The sequence below is a fragment of the Coregonus clupeaformis genome, chromosome 20 (assembly GCF_020615455.1).
Source record: "Coregonus clupeaformis isolate EN_2021a chromosome 20, ASM2061545v1, whole genome shotgun sequence".
NCBI classification, from domain to species: Eukaryota; Metazoa; Chordata; class Actinopteri; order Salmoniformes; family Salmonidae; genus Coregonus; species Coregonus clupeaformis.
The window spans coordinates 43,329,467-43,347,772 of NC_059211.1; the positions used below are offsets into that span (position 1 = coordinate 43,329,467).

General features: G+C 44.3%; 1 protein-coding gene across 3 annotated transcripts in view; it reads right to left on the reverse strand.

Annotated features, from left to right (window-relative positions):
• The window catches only part of LOC121533449 (nuclear factor 1 C-type-like), a 110,137-nt gene that overhangs the window by 26,678 nt on the left and 65,153 nt on the right, over window positions 1-18,306 (reverse strand). For all 3 annotated transcript variants that reach the window (XM_045205499.1, XM_045205498.1, XM_041839399.2), the window contains exons 3-4: window positions 3,611-3,682; window positions 3,173-3,247 (exon numbers count right to left, since the gene is read on the reverse strand). In XM_045205499.1, the coding sequence (XP_045061434.1) occupies window positions 3,173-3,247; window positions 3,611-3,682 (147 nt within the window). The remainder of the gene's footprint in view (window positions 1-3,172; window positions 3,248-3,610; window positions 3,683-18,306) is intronic.

Below are 18,306 nucleotides of genomic sequence, written 5' to 3' on the forward strand. Positions count from 1 at the left end.
CTAGACAATCTGGACCCTTTCTTTCTAAAATTAGCCGCCTAAATTTTCGCAACCCCTATCACCAGCCTGTTCAACCTCTCTTTCGTATCGTCTGAGATCCCCAGAGATTGGAAAGCTGCCGCGGTCATCCCCCTCTTCAAAGGGGGTGACACTCTAGATCCAAACTGTTACAGACCTATAGCCATCCTGCCCTGCCTTTCGAAAGTATTTGAAAGCCAAGTTAACAAACAGATCACCGACCATTTAGAATCCCACCGTAACTTCTCCGCTATGCAATCTGGTTTCTGAGCTGGTCATGGGTGTACCTCAGCCACGCTCAAGGTCCTAAACGATATAATAACCGTGATCAATAAAAGACAGTACTGTGCAGCCGTCTTCATTGAGCTGGCCAAGGCTTTTGACTCTGTCAATCACCGCATTCTTATCGGCAGACTAAATAGCCTTGGTTTCTCAAATGACTGCCTCGCCTGGTTCTCCAACTACTTCTCAGATAGAGTTCAATGTGTCAAATCGGAGGGCCTGTTGTCTGGACCTCTGGCAGTCTCTATGGGGGTGCCACAGGGTTCAATTCTTGGGCCGACTCTATTCTCTGTGTATATCAATGATGTCACTCTTGCTGCTGGTGACTCTCAGATCCACCTCTACGCAGACGACACCATTTTGTATACATCTGGCCCTTCATTGGACACTGTGTTAACAACCCTCCAAACGAGCTTCAATGCCATACAACACTCCTTCCGTGGCTTCCAACTGCTCTTAAACGCTAGTAAAACTAAATGCATGCTCTTCAATCGAACGCTGCTTGCACCCGCCTGCCCGACTAGAATAACTACTCTCGGCGGCTCTGACTTAGAATATGTGGACAACTACAAATACCTAGGTGTCTGGTTAGACTGTAAACTCTCCTTCCAGACTCACATTAAGCATCTCCAATCCAAAGTTAAATCTAGAATCGGCTTCCTGTTTCGCAACAAAGCCTCCTTCACTCATGCTGCTAAACATGCCCTCGTAAAACTGACTATCCTACCGATCCTTGACTTCGGCGATGTCATTTACAAAATAGCTTCCAACACTCTACTCAGCAAATTGGATGTAGTCTATCACAGTGCCATCCGTTTTGTCACCAAAGCCCCATATACTACCCACCATTGTGACCTGTACGCTCTCGTTGGCTGGCCCTCACTACATATTCGTCGCCAAACCCACTGGCTCCAGGTCATCTATAAATCCCCTTCTAGGCAAATCCCTGCCTTATCTTAGCTCATTGGTCACCATAGCAACACCCACCCGTAGTATGCGTTCCAGCAGGTATATCTCACTGGTCATCCCCAAAGCCAACACCTCCTTTGGTCGCCATTCCTTCCAGTTCTCTGCTGCAAATGACTGGAACGAACTGCAAAAATCTCTGGAGCTGGAGACACTTATCTCCCTCACTATCTTTAAGCATCAGTGGTCAGAGCAGCTTACCGATCACTGCACCTGTACACAGCCCATCTGTAATTAGCCCACCCAACTACCTCATCCCCATATTGTTATTTACATTGTTATTTATTTTGCTCATTTGCACCCCAGTATCTCTATTTGCACATCATCTTCTGCACATCTATCACTCCAGTGTTAATACTAAATTATAATTGTAATTATTTTGCACTATGGCCTATTTATTGCCTTACCTCCATAACTTACTACATTTGCACACACTGTATATAGATTTTCTATTGTGTTATTGACTGTATGTTTTGTTTATCCCATGTGTAACTCTGTGTTGTTGTTGTTTTTTCCGCACTGCTTTGCTTTATCTTGGCCAGGTCACAGTTGTAAATGAGAACTTGTTCTCAACTGGCTTACCTGGTTAAATAAAGGTTAAAAAAAAGAAAAAAAGACAAGTGTAACATGGAAAACAGAGAGCCTGTTTGACAGGTGTAATGTGAAATGTTTTCCCTATGCACCATAACTCACTCGTTTAGTTTTTTGATAATTGTAGCTACAGCATTCTACATCAGCTGTCAGCTGTGTGTGTGAGTGAATGTACGGTTATCAGAGGTTGTTGCTCATACTGAATGACAGATGAAGACTGACCCTTTGGAGAAAGGCATATCACTGTGAAAACTGAAAACGTGACCAATTACATGTGACAGATGGCTGAGCTTCTCTCCCTTCAGCTCCCTTCACATTAGCTGCCTTTCAAATCTGATTCAACTCCATTTCTAAACCTAATGAAATAACGTATGTAAATGACGAGTCAGATTGGAGGGTAAGTGAATGGAGGTCTCAGGTGGTGACTGGTGAGGCTTGTGTGTGGCTGGGAGGGGATGCTTATTCATACAGAGTGATTAGAGGCTGGTTGGCCATGTGGGGGCTGTGTTAATGTGGCCCTAATTCACTGCTAATGCCAGGCCTGGTGAGCACAGCATCCCCAGCCAATGACTGAGCTCAGAGCACACAGCACAGCACACATAGCCTTGGCAATGTGAATAGAAACTACTGAATGGATATGACATCTGCACAATCCACAATGAGACAGATAAAACAACAAAAAGGAAGAGGAAGTCATAGAGAATGTCATTCTAAAGCCATATGATCTGATTCCCAGTCAGAAATCATATTGAGTGTCTGATGGGGTGTAGACAGTAAGGAGAGGTTTACTCTGCATGTTGCCTGCAATTAATGCTGTAACTGGACTACGTTAGTATCTCCCGCAATCCTGGGTCTGGATATTCACTACCATCTTTGTCATCTAGCCTGTTATACCATCCACGTGTTTCCTATTTCTGTGTATCTATCTGATGGGGATATTTGTTGAATTGCAGTGAAACAGGCAGCAATGTAGAGACTATGAGCTCAGCTACTGAGGGAAGCAGTGTGACTGCCAGAGTGGCTGGGAGTTTCCACCCCCTGCCTGAGGGCCAGAGTTAGTGAGCTAGCAATTATTTCACTGAAGAGGGCTGTAAGAACTTTAATCACCATAGTTTATGTGACACATGCCCAGCTCCTAAGCATGTTGCTCTGTAAGTTATGGATAGGTAGTTATAATGAAAGTAGCCACACATGACGTTTTAAGAACAAAATATGGATTTTTGTTAAGTTATTCCACCAACACACACCCATCCATCCATTCAACCACAAATATTTAAAACCACGAGTAGCTTAATAAAAAGGTGAAAAATCTTACTTCTGGACACTTGCACCAGCTCTGTTACATTAAAAACTCCTGACGTCACAAAGCTTTCCTGAAACTCAGGAGCATCTGGAAAACACAGAGATGAGTCACCATGGAGAGTTCTGTGACATAATACAACAAGCATTACAGTAACTTCTCACTTTTAAGAGACATCACAAGAAAAGGACAAGAGTATCAGCAAGCCAGTAAAACACAATTCAAATAATGTTTTAGCCTAATAGCAACCTGGAATATATTGGATTCCAAATATTACAGTGAAAGGTATTGTGTGCGTCTGTGGGTACTGGATGAATAACTATCTCAACGCTTATGTCACTGTCTGGTAGTGTGTAAATGTGTATGAATATTTCAGCGTGTGTTGGTATTTGGATGTGTGTGTGTGTGTGTGTGTGTGTGTGTGTGTGAGAGAGAGTCCATCGGGCCCCTTACCCATGGTGGCAGCTCGGCTATCCTCCTGATCTGACCCAATACCTGTGCGTGGGCTACTGCTCTGCTCTGACTCTGAAGAGAGGGAAAGAAAGGAAGAGAGAGAGAGAGGGGGTAGAAAGAGACAGACAGAGAGGGGAAGGGGGGTGTCAGAAACATACGTCTAAACCCAGCATCATTTGTTTTACCACATAAAAGGCTCATTTGAGGGTGTTTAAGTAGTTATAAACAGTCTCTAGGAAATAACCTATTTAGTGAGAAATAATGTAACAAATATCAAAAAGGTTAAGCACTATATTAAATTATAAGTTTATAGCTAGATAGTACTAAAGCTATTATAACAAGTAGGGTTTCAATGTGAAAATGTGAAACATGACCCAAATAAATCCCTTAATAACTTTCTTGTTTGGCAAATGTAACTCTAATCCAATTGCAAAAAAGGTTTCTGGCAGGCTATTCTGGTTGTTTTGCCAAAATGTACACTCAGTGAAGCATCACAACAATGGCAAGGCCACACAATCCAACCATAAAACCTACTTTTATTTGTGTGAACTTAATATTTGCTGCACCTGGCGAATTCAGATAATACAAGTAAATCAATAAAGTGCGGTCCAAACCAGAAGAATACTAGATTTACCACAAAGAGTCTGGCTGGCGTTCAAAGTGAACCGCAGTAAAAACCTAAAAGATAAATAAATAGGGCCTCTTCTATCAGATAGGCATGACTCCACTCACGGATCAAAGCCACACACATTCCACAATGCTCCACATGGTGGAGTTTAGAGCCTGTGGAGGGAGCGCCTCATTGCAATCTTCACACTGACCCCCCTAGAACAAGCACCCTGCTTCCCCTTGACTTCCCTCTACACTGGACAAGTGAGCCAGACACCATACTGTGATGTGTGACAACCACTGCTGACAGCACCATCCCCACAGTTAGCAATAACTGTCTTGTTCCTGAAGCTCTGTAGAGGATGGCATTATTCCTACCTTAGCCACTTCGATAGTGCTCGAGCTTATACTCACTATCATGACATGACACAGCCTCTGCAAGGACATAAGGCTTAAAACAGTTTGTAAGTTTGGCGTGATGTACAAAAAAGTATTCAAACTGATTGAGGAGTATGGTCGGACCTCTGGGTTGTGGTTCGTTCTGTTGCTAATCTACTGCAGTAGAAAGACAAAGAAAAAAACAGCAAAACATCTTGATTTTACACTGGCCAAGTCATATGGCACAGATTGTTTCGTTCCTCTGCTATCTTTAATATCCAATAAATTCTTACCAAAAGCTGCAGTGGATTTTAGGCAGGCCGCCCTCAGACAAAATCCCAGGCACAAAGAGCGAAAGAAAGAGAGAACAAGAGCGAGACTAGGCTAGAGAGACTGGCACTCACACACTCACACACAAATACCCGTAATGCCCCAAAGACAATGCTCTGGAAAACAAATACATAGTTTCCATATTTTCTTTCGTATATTTTCGAACAAAGTTTATATTAGAGTTTCTAACGGTTTCTAGGAGGGTGGGGGTGCAGGACATCATGCCATATGATGATGCAATAAAACGTGGCCGAAGCAGGACACCATCCATTTTCCCTACGAAAGTAGGTGACGGCCATTTTGTTAACTGTTAAAATCTTATTGTTATATTTTCAAGTAATATCTTACTTTTGATGGTTTTATCATTCCAGGATTATAAGAGTTAATGAACAAATCTCCAACACCTCTGCAATACCATTTAAACGTGATAAACGTATAAATGTCAGAATGGATATTAAATGAACATTGCAGCTGTCCCCTCGTGAGCTTGAACAGGGTTCAATGAGGGCAAAACTGATCTTCTTACTGCCCCATCCTGGCCCTAAACTTGTTATTTTTTTATATATATATATTTTTTTATTCACATTCCATCAATATAAGCAGTTTGGAATTGTGTTATTACGCACTTTCAGAATTTGCTGAAAAACTCTCTCTCCTATATCTCTCTCATATTCCCGACCTCATCTTTACACATTTACTATTAATAAATATTTATCGTAGCCCTTGTTGTTGCTATTTTCTTTCCAAGTAAGTTATTTCTCTGGCCAGGGATTGCTCAATGTAACATAATATTTTGGCAGACATTTCATGTGCAGAGGACTTTGCTGTTGGCAGCCATTTTAGATTGCTCTTTTTCCTGTCTCTCTTTCACTCACCCTCCCTCCCGCTCTCTTTCTCGCCCAGAGCAAGAACACACAAAGTACAACTAACCCTGTTGAACAGTGCCAGCATGCCCCTGTGCCAAGTCACCCCTTGAGACGAAAGACAAAAAGACAGAGACAGAGCAGTGCCAGTGAACTGCTGTTGGCAGAGGGAGAGAAAGAGTGAAAAAGAGAGAAACAAAGAGAGAGGGACAGAGATGCACAGAGAGTGTGGGGGTGGGGTTTGGCAGAGAGAAAGACATAATATTTTGTTATATAAGTGACTTAACGAGAAATACATTCTAGCCGAGTTACTCTGGAATCACAGTTAAATTACAACACAGGAAAGACAGCATTACAAGCACAGGGAAGCAAAGTAGCTTCCCTCCTCAGTCCAACCAGGGCTTGTCTGTAGTAAACTGACTACAATTACTCATAAAAGTCCCCCACCACCAGAGATATGGTCCAAGATGCAAGTATGCTCGTAACTGAGAGATTCATTGTAGTAACACAACCCTTTGTACACTATACATGTTCCCATAACAGGAAAACCATAAGACTGGTGAATTAGAATTTCTACAATGCTCCCAGTATTTGGTTTCATTTTCATCTCATGACATTATTGTAAATATAGCGGCTGGCTGGCTAAAGCCAACTGCAGGCTGTAGTGGACAGAGGAAGCCAAGAGAGGGATTTGGAGGCAAGGCTGTCTATTCACAGTTACCCTGGTGCCTGAGCTAATTTGGAGAGACAACCTTTGGCTTATCCCAAACCCATTTCCCATCAGTCACTGGGTGAGAGGAGCTATTTCTCCAGCAGCTCTGTTTCTGGCAGGAACTAGAACCCAAGCTATGATGATGTGACAGTGGAACAACATAGGCCAAAATACTGAAACAATTATGACCGATCTGTTCCCTTACAACTGAGATCAGGAATTTCAAATGAATCACAGATATTGCTGTGGTCTCAATACCACACCCCTTACTGGAGCCATTAGGAAAAATAACTTATTGAACATGAACCATTATGAGAGGCTTTAATATGTAGCGATAATGCACAAATTAATGAAGATAATTAAGCTTTTGCCATCTGTGTCGTTGGTATAGAGAAGGCTACCTTGTAACGATTAAACCGGTTAGACCGACTTTCTACTGTGAAATCGCAAATGGAATTGAATGGTCAATTCAAATCCAATTTATAACTGATAACCTCTCTGTAGTGAGTAACAAGGTAATCACAGTAATGCACTTTTTAGCACTATTGACAGTGCTGGAGCAAAGCTCATCTAGGCTCTGTCTGGCTGGAGTAAGACCACTGGGGGAAGGCCTCCCCTTCTTACTGTTGTATAATAGATAATTCACTCAAATTCTATCCTCAACCACAGTACCCTATATGTTTCCTACAACAGTCATATATACAAAGCTGTCACGCCCTGGCTCTGGGGACTCTAATATGTTGAGCCAGGGTGTGTAAAGTCTATGTGTTTTGTTCTAGGTTTCACTTTCTAGTATTGTTGTTCTATGTTGGCCAGTGTGGTTCTCAATCAGAGGCAACGGGATTCAGCTGTTGCTTGTTGTCTCAGATTGAGAACCATACTTTAGCAGCCTGTTTCCCCACAGAGTTTGTGGGATCTTGTTTCTAGTCTGTTGTGTTAGACCGTGAACTGTCACGTTTTCGTTTTGTTGTGTTTGATCGTGTCTCTATTAAAGAGTATGTTTGCCTGCAACGCTGCGCCTTGGTCCTCATCTCTGTTCGACGAGCGTGACAGAAGATCCCACCAAGACTGGACCAAGCAGCAAGTCCAGGAGCCATCGCCTGAGAGATCTCTAGCGGATCTCCTTCGCCTCCTCGACTGGGTCAAGCCATGTGAGGAAGAGAGGGGCTTGACGTGGAGGCAGAAGGGCGAAAGGCTGGCGAGAAGCATGGAGACCTGGTCCACGGGTAGGAGTGAAGCCCATCATTTTTTTAGGGGGGGGGCTAACGCCGAGGACGACGGGGCAGCAGGAGGCCGCCAGGTTACGGGAGTCACTGGTCACCAGGGGGAAGGAGGATGTAGAGGCACGGCGAGAGGTACTGGCGTGTGTTGCCAGTCCGGTCCAGCCTGTTCCTGATCCCCACGTAGGGCCAGTGGTGTGTGTTCCCAGTACGGTCCGGCCTGTTCCTGCCACTCGCACCAAGTCTACGGTGCGCGTCGCCAGCTCGGCCTGGCCTGTTCCTGCTCCCCGCACCAAGTCTGTGGTGCGCGTCGCCAGCCCAGTCCGGCCCATTCCTGCTCCCCGCACCAAGTCAGTGGTGCGCGTCGTCAGCCCTGTCCGGCCCGTTCCTGCTCCCCGCACCAAGTCAGTGGTGCGCGTCGTCAGCCCGGTCCGGCCCATTCCTGCTCCCCGCACCAAGTCATTGGTGCGTTTCGTCAGCCCAGCTCGGCCCGTTCCTGCTCCCCGCACCAAGTCAGTGGTGCGCTTCGTCAGCCCGGCACGGCCCGTTCCTGCTCCCCGCACCAAGTCAGTGGTGCGCTTCGTCAGCCCGGTCCGGCCCGCTCCTGCTCCCCGCACCAAGTCAGTGGTGCGTTTCGTCAGCCCGGCTCGGCCCGCTCCTGCTCCCCACACCAAGCCAGTGGTGTGCGTCGGCTGGTCCGGCACCGGTCAGATGCTTCACGCCGGAGCTAGAGCAATCCGCTCCACCAGTGTGCAGTCCAGCTCCGGCCAGCGGGGCCAGACCGGACCAGGGGTACTTTGGGGGGTTGGAGAGGGAGCGGGGATCAGGCCCGGAGCCGGATCCGCCGCCTAAGCGGAGTGCCCACCCGGTCCCTCCCCTGTGGTATTTGGTGGGCGCGGTCGGAGTCCGCGCCTTTAGGGGGGGGTACTGTCACGCCCTGGCTCTGGGGACTCTAATATGTTGAGCCAGGGTGTGTAAAGTCTATGTGTTTTGTTCTAGGTTTCACTTTCTAGTATTGTTGTTCTATGTTGGCCAGTGTGGTTCTCAATCAGAGGCAACGGGATTCAGCTGTTGCTTGTTGTCTCTGATTGAGAACCATACTTTAGCAGCCTGTTTCCCCACAGAGTTTGTGGGATCTTGTTTCTAGTCTGTTGTGTTAGACCGTGAACTGTCACGTTTTCGTTTTGTTGTGTTTGATCGTGTCTCTATTAAAGAGTATGTTTGCCTGCAACGCTGCGCCTTGGTCCTCATCTCTGTTCGACGAGCGTGACAAAAGCTTACTTCTTGTTGTGGTATGTTGAAGCATACACTGCACGCTTTACTAGTTTGGAATGATATTGAAAAATGCAGGTAAATAAAACAATGACTTGTGCCCTGACACCAGTGGCTGTCTCTTGTGATCTCTCTCAAATCAAATTTCTATTTGTCACATGTGCCAAATACAACAGGGGTATATATACCCATGAAATGGTTGCTTTACGAGTCCTTCCCAACGACGCAGAGTAAAAAAATTAATAATAATAACAAATAGTAACAAGAGGAATAAAATAAAGAAGAATGGAGCAATTTTTTTATTTTACCTTTATTTAACTAGTCAGTTAAGAACAAATTCTTATTTACAATGACGGCCTACACCGGCCAACGCTGGGCCAATTGTGCGCCGCCCTATGGGACTCCCAATCCCGGCCGGTTGTGATACAGCCTGGAATCGAACCAGGGGGTCTGTAGTGACGCCTCAAACACTGAGATGCAGTGCCTTAGACCGCTGCGCCACTCGGGAGTACCAGATCAATGTGTAGGGAGGGTATGAGGTATTTGAAGTAGATATGTACATGAAGGCTGGGTAAAGTGACTAGTTATCAGGATATATCATAATGAGTAAAATAAAAAACAGAGTAGCAGCAGCAAATTCCTGGATTCACCTGCTCAGTCTATGTCATGGAAAGATCAGGTGTTCCTAATGTTTTGTACACTCAGTGTAGTCTTGTGAGTTTGCATAGAGCCAGTGCAAGATCGGGTCAGTGCAAATAGTCCGGGTAACCATTTAATTAACTATTTAGCAGTCTTATGGCTTGGGGTAGAAGCTGTCTCGGATCCTGTTGGTCCGAGAGCCGACGCTCCAGTACTGTTTGCCGGTACATCTCAGTGTTTGTGTGGTAAGATTGTTCTGCTCACTGCAGCTGAGCTTAGAGCCTGGCTAGCAAGGCCTGCATGCCAGGAGAACAAACCAATTAATGGAGTTCTACCCCAGCAACAGAGCTAGCGAGCTCAGCAATCTCCCTCCATTTTGTCTGCCTCCCTGTCTTTCTCTCTCCGTCTCTGTTTTCCCTTCAGCACCCCCAATCAATTCACATCTCCAAATCAATTTCAAACCTAATTTTTGGGAATGACAAGAACATAGTCAACGCAGAGATATTACAGCAAAAAACGTTGATAGTCTTTCTCTCCCTATCTGTTCGATTTCTTTCCCCCTCTTGCTTGCACTTCTCTGCCTCGCCCCTTTTCCTCCCCCACTTTCTGCCCATGCAGACAGTCTGAGTTAGAGCTATCGACCGAGCCCAGCCCCAGCAGCCCTCCCCACCCACAAACTACCTACGCTGTTTAACATTTAGAATGGATGGGGTGGAGAATGTCAGAAAAGACAGTAAATAGAGGAGGACTGGTCCATTAGACCAGAATCCACATAGAAACCAATCCTACGGAAAACTTTTATTGGCCAAATTATCAAACCATCTAATGAGTTCCATGGTGTTGTTAAACATAATCCTAATTTATTCAGAATAAGTTGCAGAGACCGCTAATTTACATTCAAGATAGCTAACCTCTCTTGTAAAGAAAGCAAGTGCTGACTGCACTGGCTTGGCTGGTAAACGGCTGCTTTAATCCTGCTTATACTATATATTTCAAGATAGACTTTCCTGCATCTTTAGCCTGAAGCTGGGTTATTGCTGAAATACACAGTAAACCTGCTCTGATTACACAAGGGAAAGTCCTTGCAGAATTACAGAGCCCTCAGTCAGCTTGGAGAGCATTCTTCTTTTAATTCATTCAGAAAAAATTGCTGAGCATGAGAGAATCAGGCGCTGCAGTACTGCCTTTAATTTAATACAGTCATCCTTTTATGTGCTGGAGCACTAAAGTGTCCTATATACAGTCTGATAGATAGAGGCTACGCCGAGGAGAGCTGGGCAGAGGACAGCCCTAAGTCATGTCTGTCAAACACTACGCACAGCTCTCAAACTGATAAACAGCCACGGCCCACTGTAAAACACAGACAGAAAAAGTACAGGGATTCGGAGGGGGAAAAAAGTGAGACGCAAGGACAGAGAAGGATGAAGGGAGAGAAAATGAGATGATAGGAAAAAGAAAAGTATAGTAGAGGTCAGGTTGTCGTCAAATAAATTTCACAATACTAAGAAAGAAATTAATGGGAAAAGTCAGGTAGCTGAAAAATATGTCAACAGTAATGACGCACGCTACGCAGCTGCAAAAAGCCAACATTCCAGCTCCTCAGCGGGCCGGGCTGAGAATCCAGGAAAGGAGTGGGTTACAGTGAATGTAAGGCAGTCAGGCATTTGTGTGAAAATGGTGGGCTCTGATAATTGGACCAGCTGGCCTTTCTTGCAGTAGATTGCAGCTTCCTGTAGTACAGGGTCTTTAAGGGGTGGGGGCGGCGTGACAGTAATAACACACAAGGCTTTTTCCTCAATCGGGAGACTAGAGGAATAGCTACCAGCTTGGGGAAGGGTACTCACTCAGATAAAGGATAAAGTGTCTGCATGTGTGTTTTTCCCCTAAGCACACACATTGCAGTGTTTCCCTAATATTCATTTAGCAGTGGTGGTGCGCCGCTGCTAAATCGTAGCCGGTAATGTTTATTTTAATTTTATACAGTGCATTCGGAAAGTATTCAGATCCCTTGACTTTTTCCACATTTTGTTATGTTACAGCCTTATTCTAAAATTGATTAAATTACTTTTTTCCCCTCATCAATCTACACACAATACCCCATAATGACAAAGCGAAAACAGGTTTTTAGACATTTTAGCAAATTTATTACAAATAAAAAACAGAAATACTTTATTTACATAAGTATTCAGACCCTTTGCTATGAGACTCAAAATTGAGCTCAGGTGCATTCTGTTTCCATTGATCATCCTTGAGATGTTTGCACAACTTCATTGGGGTCCATCTGTGGTAAATTCAATTGATTGAACATGATTTGGAAAGGCACACACCTGTCTATATAAGGTCCCACAGTTGACAGTGCATGTCAGAGCAAAAACCAAGCCGTGAGGTCGAAGGAATTGTCCGTAGAGCTCCATGACAGGATTGTGTCGAGGCACAGATCTGGGGAAGGGTACCAAAAAATGTCTGCAACATTTAAGGTCCCCAAGAACACAGTGGCCTCACTCATTCTTAAATGGAAGACATTTGGAACAACCAAGACTCTTCCTAGAGCTGGCCACCCGACCAAACTGAGCAATCGGGGGAGAAGGGCCTTGGTCAGTTATATTTCAGATAGTGTCAACATAAGAATATTTTCATGCATTTTGGAATAGAATGTCCTTTTAAACAGTCACCAGAAGTGACCTTCTCACAGTTGTTCTACAACCTTTAAAATTTAATTTTTTTTGTCATTTAGCTGACGCTCTTTTCCAGAGCAACTAGGGTTAAGCACCTTGCTCAGGGGCACATCAACAGATTTTTTCACCTATTCGGCTAGGGGATTCGAATCAGCAACCTTTCGGTTACTGGCCCAATGCTCTTAACCGTTAGGCTACCTGCCGGGAGGGTATGCCCACAGACCCCCCCCCAGCTAACACGAAGAGCTATTAAACAACAATAGTGACTAGTCGTGAGCGTCAAAAAGCGCCAGAAAAGGCCTCGCTTGTATTGTGTGTAAAGAATGATAAAACTCTATTTTCCCTGCTTTTCCATAAGCCACAATATAAAAACCAAATGCGAATGCCGTGTTCTGTTCAAGCTATTTTTGGACAGATTTCATAGACTTATTAAAATATATATTTATATAAAAGGTTTTAAACCACCCACCATCCCCTTTGGATTGGATATAAAGATCTCTCCCTGCAATTTGAGCACAACATGTCATTTGCGAGGACCCGTGGAGCGCACACACAACCTTCCAGATGAAATAATAAATTATAAAACACACGCACATCTTAACATATAGTCACATGATAACATAGTGACACCATGCTCAAGCATCCCCATATCGACAGGGCGGCACAATGACTATGTGGCAGCCTGTCTTGGCCTCTCCTTCCTGGGTGGGCGCCTAGGCGGCGCGGCCTGTTTGTGTTGGAGACAGCTACAGGAGTCTTCCCACCACCACCTCCACCACCTGGACCCTCAACAGAGAGGAATTACCATCAGGCAGGCAGGCTGTCTTTCACGCTCCCCTCTTTCTTCCATCCACAGCAGATTCCCTTTCAAATAGGCTTTTGGCTTGGCAACAATGTAGTATATCCATAACAAAATCTCACACTCTGTGGTGAGAAGCCCCGGCTAGCTCGCTGATCCCTTTCTTTACACTCTGTCTACAGTTTCCCGCTTGCTTCAAGTGGACTTTACTGGAATGACAATAATGTGAGCCAGAGAGCTGAATTGATGGCAAACAATAACATGTATCAGACCACAATGGTATGCTCTAGGAACAACTTCATGGACAGACCCTCCAAGGATGTTAATGTCTCACTTTCCTGCTGCTCTCTGTCTGCCCAGCTAATTTTTTACACAGAGGGCCAATGCCTTGTTATTCTGTGTGGTCAATAATTATTTCACAGCAGACTCACATACTGTTCACCAAGACAGTTAGTTACACTAATATACAGTGCATTCGGAAAGTATTCAGACCCCTTGACCTTTTCCACATTTTGTTACGTCACCATGAGGTCGAAGGAATTGTCCGTAGAGTTCAGAGACAGGATTGTGTCGAGGCATAGATCTGGGGAAGGTCCCCAAGGCATTGAAGGTCCCCAAGAACACAGTGGCCTCCATCATTCTTAAATGGAAGAAGCTTGGAACCACCAAGACTCTTCCTAGAGCTGGCCGCCTGGCCAAACTGAGCAATCGGGGGGAAAGGGCCTTGGTCAGGGAGGAGACTAAGAACCTGATGGTCACTCTGACAGAGCTCCAGAGTTCCTCTGTGGAGATGGGAGAACCTTCCAGAAGGACAACCATCTCTGCAGCACTCCACCAATCAGGCCTTTATGATAGAGTGGCCAGACGGAAGCCACTCCTCAGTAAAATGCACATGACAGCCCGCTTGGAGTTTGCCAAAAGGCACCTAAAGGACTCTCAGACCATGAGAAACAAGATTCTCTGGTCTGATGAAACCATGATTGAACTCTTTGGCCTGAATGCCAAGCGTCACGTCTGGAGGAAACCTGGCACCTTCCCTATGGTGAAGCATGGTGGTGGCAGCATCATGCTGTGTGAATGTTTTTCAGCGGCAGGGACTGGGAGACTAGTCAGGATCGAGGGAAAGATGAACGGAGCAAAGTACAGCGAGATCCTTGATGATGAAAACCTGCTCCAGAGCACTCAGAAACTCAGACTGGGGTGAAGGTTCACCTTCCAACAGGACAATGACCCTAAGCACACAGCCAAGACAACACAGGAGTGGCTTCGGGCCTCAAGTCTCTGAATGTCCTTGAGTGGCCCAGCCAGAGCCCGGACTTGAACTCGATCGAACATCTCTGGAGAGACCTGAAAATAGCTGTGCAGCGGTCTGAATACTTTCCGAATGCACTGTAATACCATTACCATTTAAAAAACCTTTTCCAAGTAGCCCTGGCCTGGGTGGATGTCCACCTGTAACCACAGAGGGCAGTGTGGAGGCCAGTGGTGCCCTGAGAGGCTCTGATGCAGCACTCACTACTGATACAGCATGCTTCAGCTTAGATGACCCAGCCACAGCCACTAACTACTACATTACTGTACACTGCTCTGATTGTGTGTAAGGACATGTCCAGCTGTCACATACACACATTCACAACTGCTGGCTTGTCGTCTTGACCAACCTTAACATAACAGTGCGCTTCATGGCGGCTGTCAAGCAGATGAGCCTGAATTGACTAATGAGTGTTTTTGCAAACTGGCAATGGATATTAGTCTACATTGCATCTACTGTAATACATTAAATTAAAGCACTAGTGTAATCAGTCACTATGGGACATTTCATTGGCAGATGCAGATGCTGTCACTACATTGAAGTGAACCAGAGCCAGTGAAGTCAGGGAGGCTAATGAGTCAGACAGAGGTGGTCTGACACTCTGGCATGTTTACGCCACATGTGAGGGGTGAGCCAGCAGCGACCAGAAAGAGAAAGAGAGGTTGTTAAGCAACCAGAGTGGTTTTTCATAAGATTGTTTGTGTTCTTTTGACGAGACCTCACCACTGTCTGTCCACCACCACAACACAAATCTGTGAGCTGTCAAGTGCAGCCTGGATACACACAGAGAGAGAGAGAGAGAGAGAGAGAGAGAGAGAGAGAGAGAGAGAGAGAGAGGGGGGGGCAACCATGACAGATCTCTGTAGGTCTCATGTTTAGTTTAGATACAGGGATAATGCTCTGTCTAATATGCTGGTGGAGATTCTTTGAAAGTATTCCCTTGAAAGTGAGACCCTTACTTAACAATCTCTCCGTTCACACCACTTACACTCTGAGTTGCTATTCACGTCATAAACAAGTACAACGGCCACCATGGGGGAAAACAATTTCGGTTCACCATCTCTGCCCATTCAACAAAGCCTAGATTTACTTAGCTATTACTTCTCATAGGCTTATAATGATGTTTTGTTTATTGCTTGAACAGTCGCTAAGATTATATTTGATTATATTTTCCCTGTAGCTCAGTTGGTAGAGCATGGCGCTTGCAACGCCAGGGTTGTGGGTTCGTTTCCCACGGGGGGCCAGTATGAAAAATGTATGCACTCACTAACTGTAAGTCGCTCTGGATAAGAGCGTCTGCTAAATGACTAAAATGTAAATGATAGTTGCAAAATACCTATTTTGGATGCAGCAGTTGTTAGCTAGAATGCTAATGCTCATTGACATAGGCTGTAGCAAAGCTAGCCAAAGAGCCATTTTACTGGTTGAAGTTGAAGTGTTGTTTTTGTATAATGCAGCTGATTTTCATTTATACAAGCCTTACAATCCAAATGTAATCCAAAAGTAGTGTGAACTGCACAAATTAGCAACATATACAGTGCCTTCAGAAAGTATTCATACCCCTTGACTTATTCCACATTTTGTTCTGTTACAGCCTGAATTCTCACTGATCTACACACAATACCCCAAAATGACAAAGTGAAAACATGTTAGACATTTTTATTATTGAAAATGAAATACAGAAATATCTCATTTACATACACTACCAATCAAAAGTTTGGACACAACTTATTTTTTACTATTTTCTAATTGGAAAATAATAGTGAAGACATCAAAACTATTAAATAACACATATGGAATCATGTAGTAACCAAAAAAGTGTTAAACAAATCTAAATATATTTTATATTTGAGATTCTTCAAATAGCCACCCTTTGCCTTGATGACAGCTTTGGACACTCTTGGCATTCTCTCAACCAGCTTCACCTGGAATGCTTTTCCAACAGTCTTGAAGGAGTTCCCACATTATGCTGAGCACTTATTGGCTGCTTTTCCTTCACTCTGCCGTCCGACTCATCCCAAACCATCTCAATTGGGTTGAGTTTGGGGGATTGTGGAGTCCAGGTCATCTGATGCAGCATTCCATCACTCTCCTTATTGGTAAAATAGCCCTTACACAGCCTAGATGTGTGTTGGGTCATTGTCCTGTTGAAAAACAAATGAGATGGGATGGCGTATCGCTGCAGAATGCTGTGGTAGCCATGCTGGTTAAGTGTGCCTTGAATTCTAAATAAATCACAGACAGTGTCACCAGCAAAGCACTCCCACACCATAACACCTCCTCCTCCATGCTTTGCGGTGGGAACTACACATGCGTAGATCATCCGTTCACCCACACCGCGTCTCACAAAGACACAGCGGTTTGAACCAAAAATCTAAAATTTGGACATTTCCACCGGTCTAATGTCCATTGCTTGTGTTTCTTGGCCCAAGCAGGTCTCTTCTTCTTATTGGTGTCCTTTAGTAGTGGTTTCTTCCATTCCTGTGGCGGTCCTCATGAAAGCCAGTTTCATCATAGCGCTTGATGGTTTTTGCGACTGCACTTGAAGAAACTTCAAAGTTCTTGAAATGTTCCGTATTGAGTGACCTTCATGTCTTAAAGTAATGATGGACTGTCGTTTCTCTTTTCTTATTTGAGCTGTTCTTGCCATAATATGGACTTGGTCTTTTACCAAATAGTATACCCCCCCTACCTTGTCACAACACAACTGATTGGTTCAAACGCATTAAGAAGGAAAGAAATTCCACAAATTAACTTTTAAGAAGGCACACCTGTTAATTGAAATGCATTCCAGGTGACTATCTCATGAAGCTGGTTGAGAGAATGCCAAGCGTGTGCAAAGCTGTCATCAAGGCAAAGCGTGGCTATTTGAAGAATCTCAAATATAAAATACATTTTGATTTGTTTAACACTTTTTTGGTTACTACAAGATTCCATATGTGTTATTTCATAGTTTTGATGTCTTCACTATTATTCTACAGTGTAAAAAATTGTAAAAATAAAGAAAAACCCTTGAATGAGTAGGTGTGTCCAAACTTTTGACTGGTACTGTAAGTATTCACACCCCTGAGTCAATACTTTGTAGAAGCACATTTGGCAACGATTACAGCTGTTGGTCTTTCTGGGTAAGTCTCTAAGAGCTTTCCACACCTGAATTGTGCCTATTATTTTTTTTCAAAATTCTTCAAGCTCTGTCAAATTGGTTGTTGATCATTGCTAAACAACCATTTTCAGGTCTTGCCATAGATTTTCAAGTATATTTAAGTAAAAACTGTAACTCGGCCACTCAGGAACATTCACTGTCTTCTTGGTAAGCAACTCCAGTATAGATTTGGCCTTGTGTTTTAGGTTATTGTCCTGCTTAAAGGTGAATTCATCTCCCAGTGTCTGGTGAAAAGCATACTGAACCAGGTTTTCCTGTAGGGTTTTGCCTGTGCTTAGCTCCAGTACGTTTATTTTTTATCCTGAAAAACTCCCCAGCCCTTAACGATTACAAGCATACCCATAACATGATGCAACCACCACTATGCTTGAAAATATGGAGAGTGGTACTCAGTAATGTGTTGTATTGGATTTGCCCCAGACATAACACTTTGTATTCAGGACAAAAAGTTAATTGCTTTGCCACATTTTTTGCAGTATTACTTTTGTGCCTTGTTGCAAACAGGATGAATATTTTGGAATATTTGTATTCAGTACAAGCGTCCTTCTTTTCCCTCTGTCTATTAGGTTAGTATTGTGGAGTAACTACAATGTTGTTGATCCATCCTCAGTTTTTATCCTATCACAGTCATTAAACTCTGTAACTGTTTTAAAGTCACCCTTGGCCTCATGGTGCCCTGAGCGGTTTCCTTCCCCTCTGGCAACTGAGTTAGGAAGGACACCTG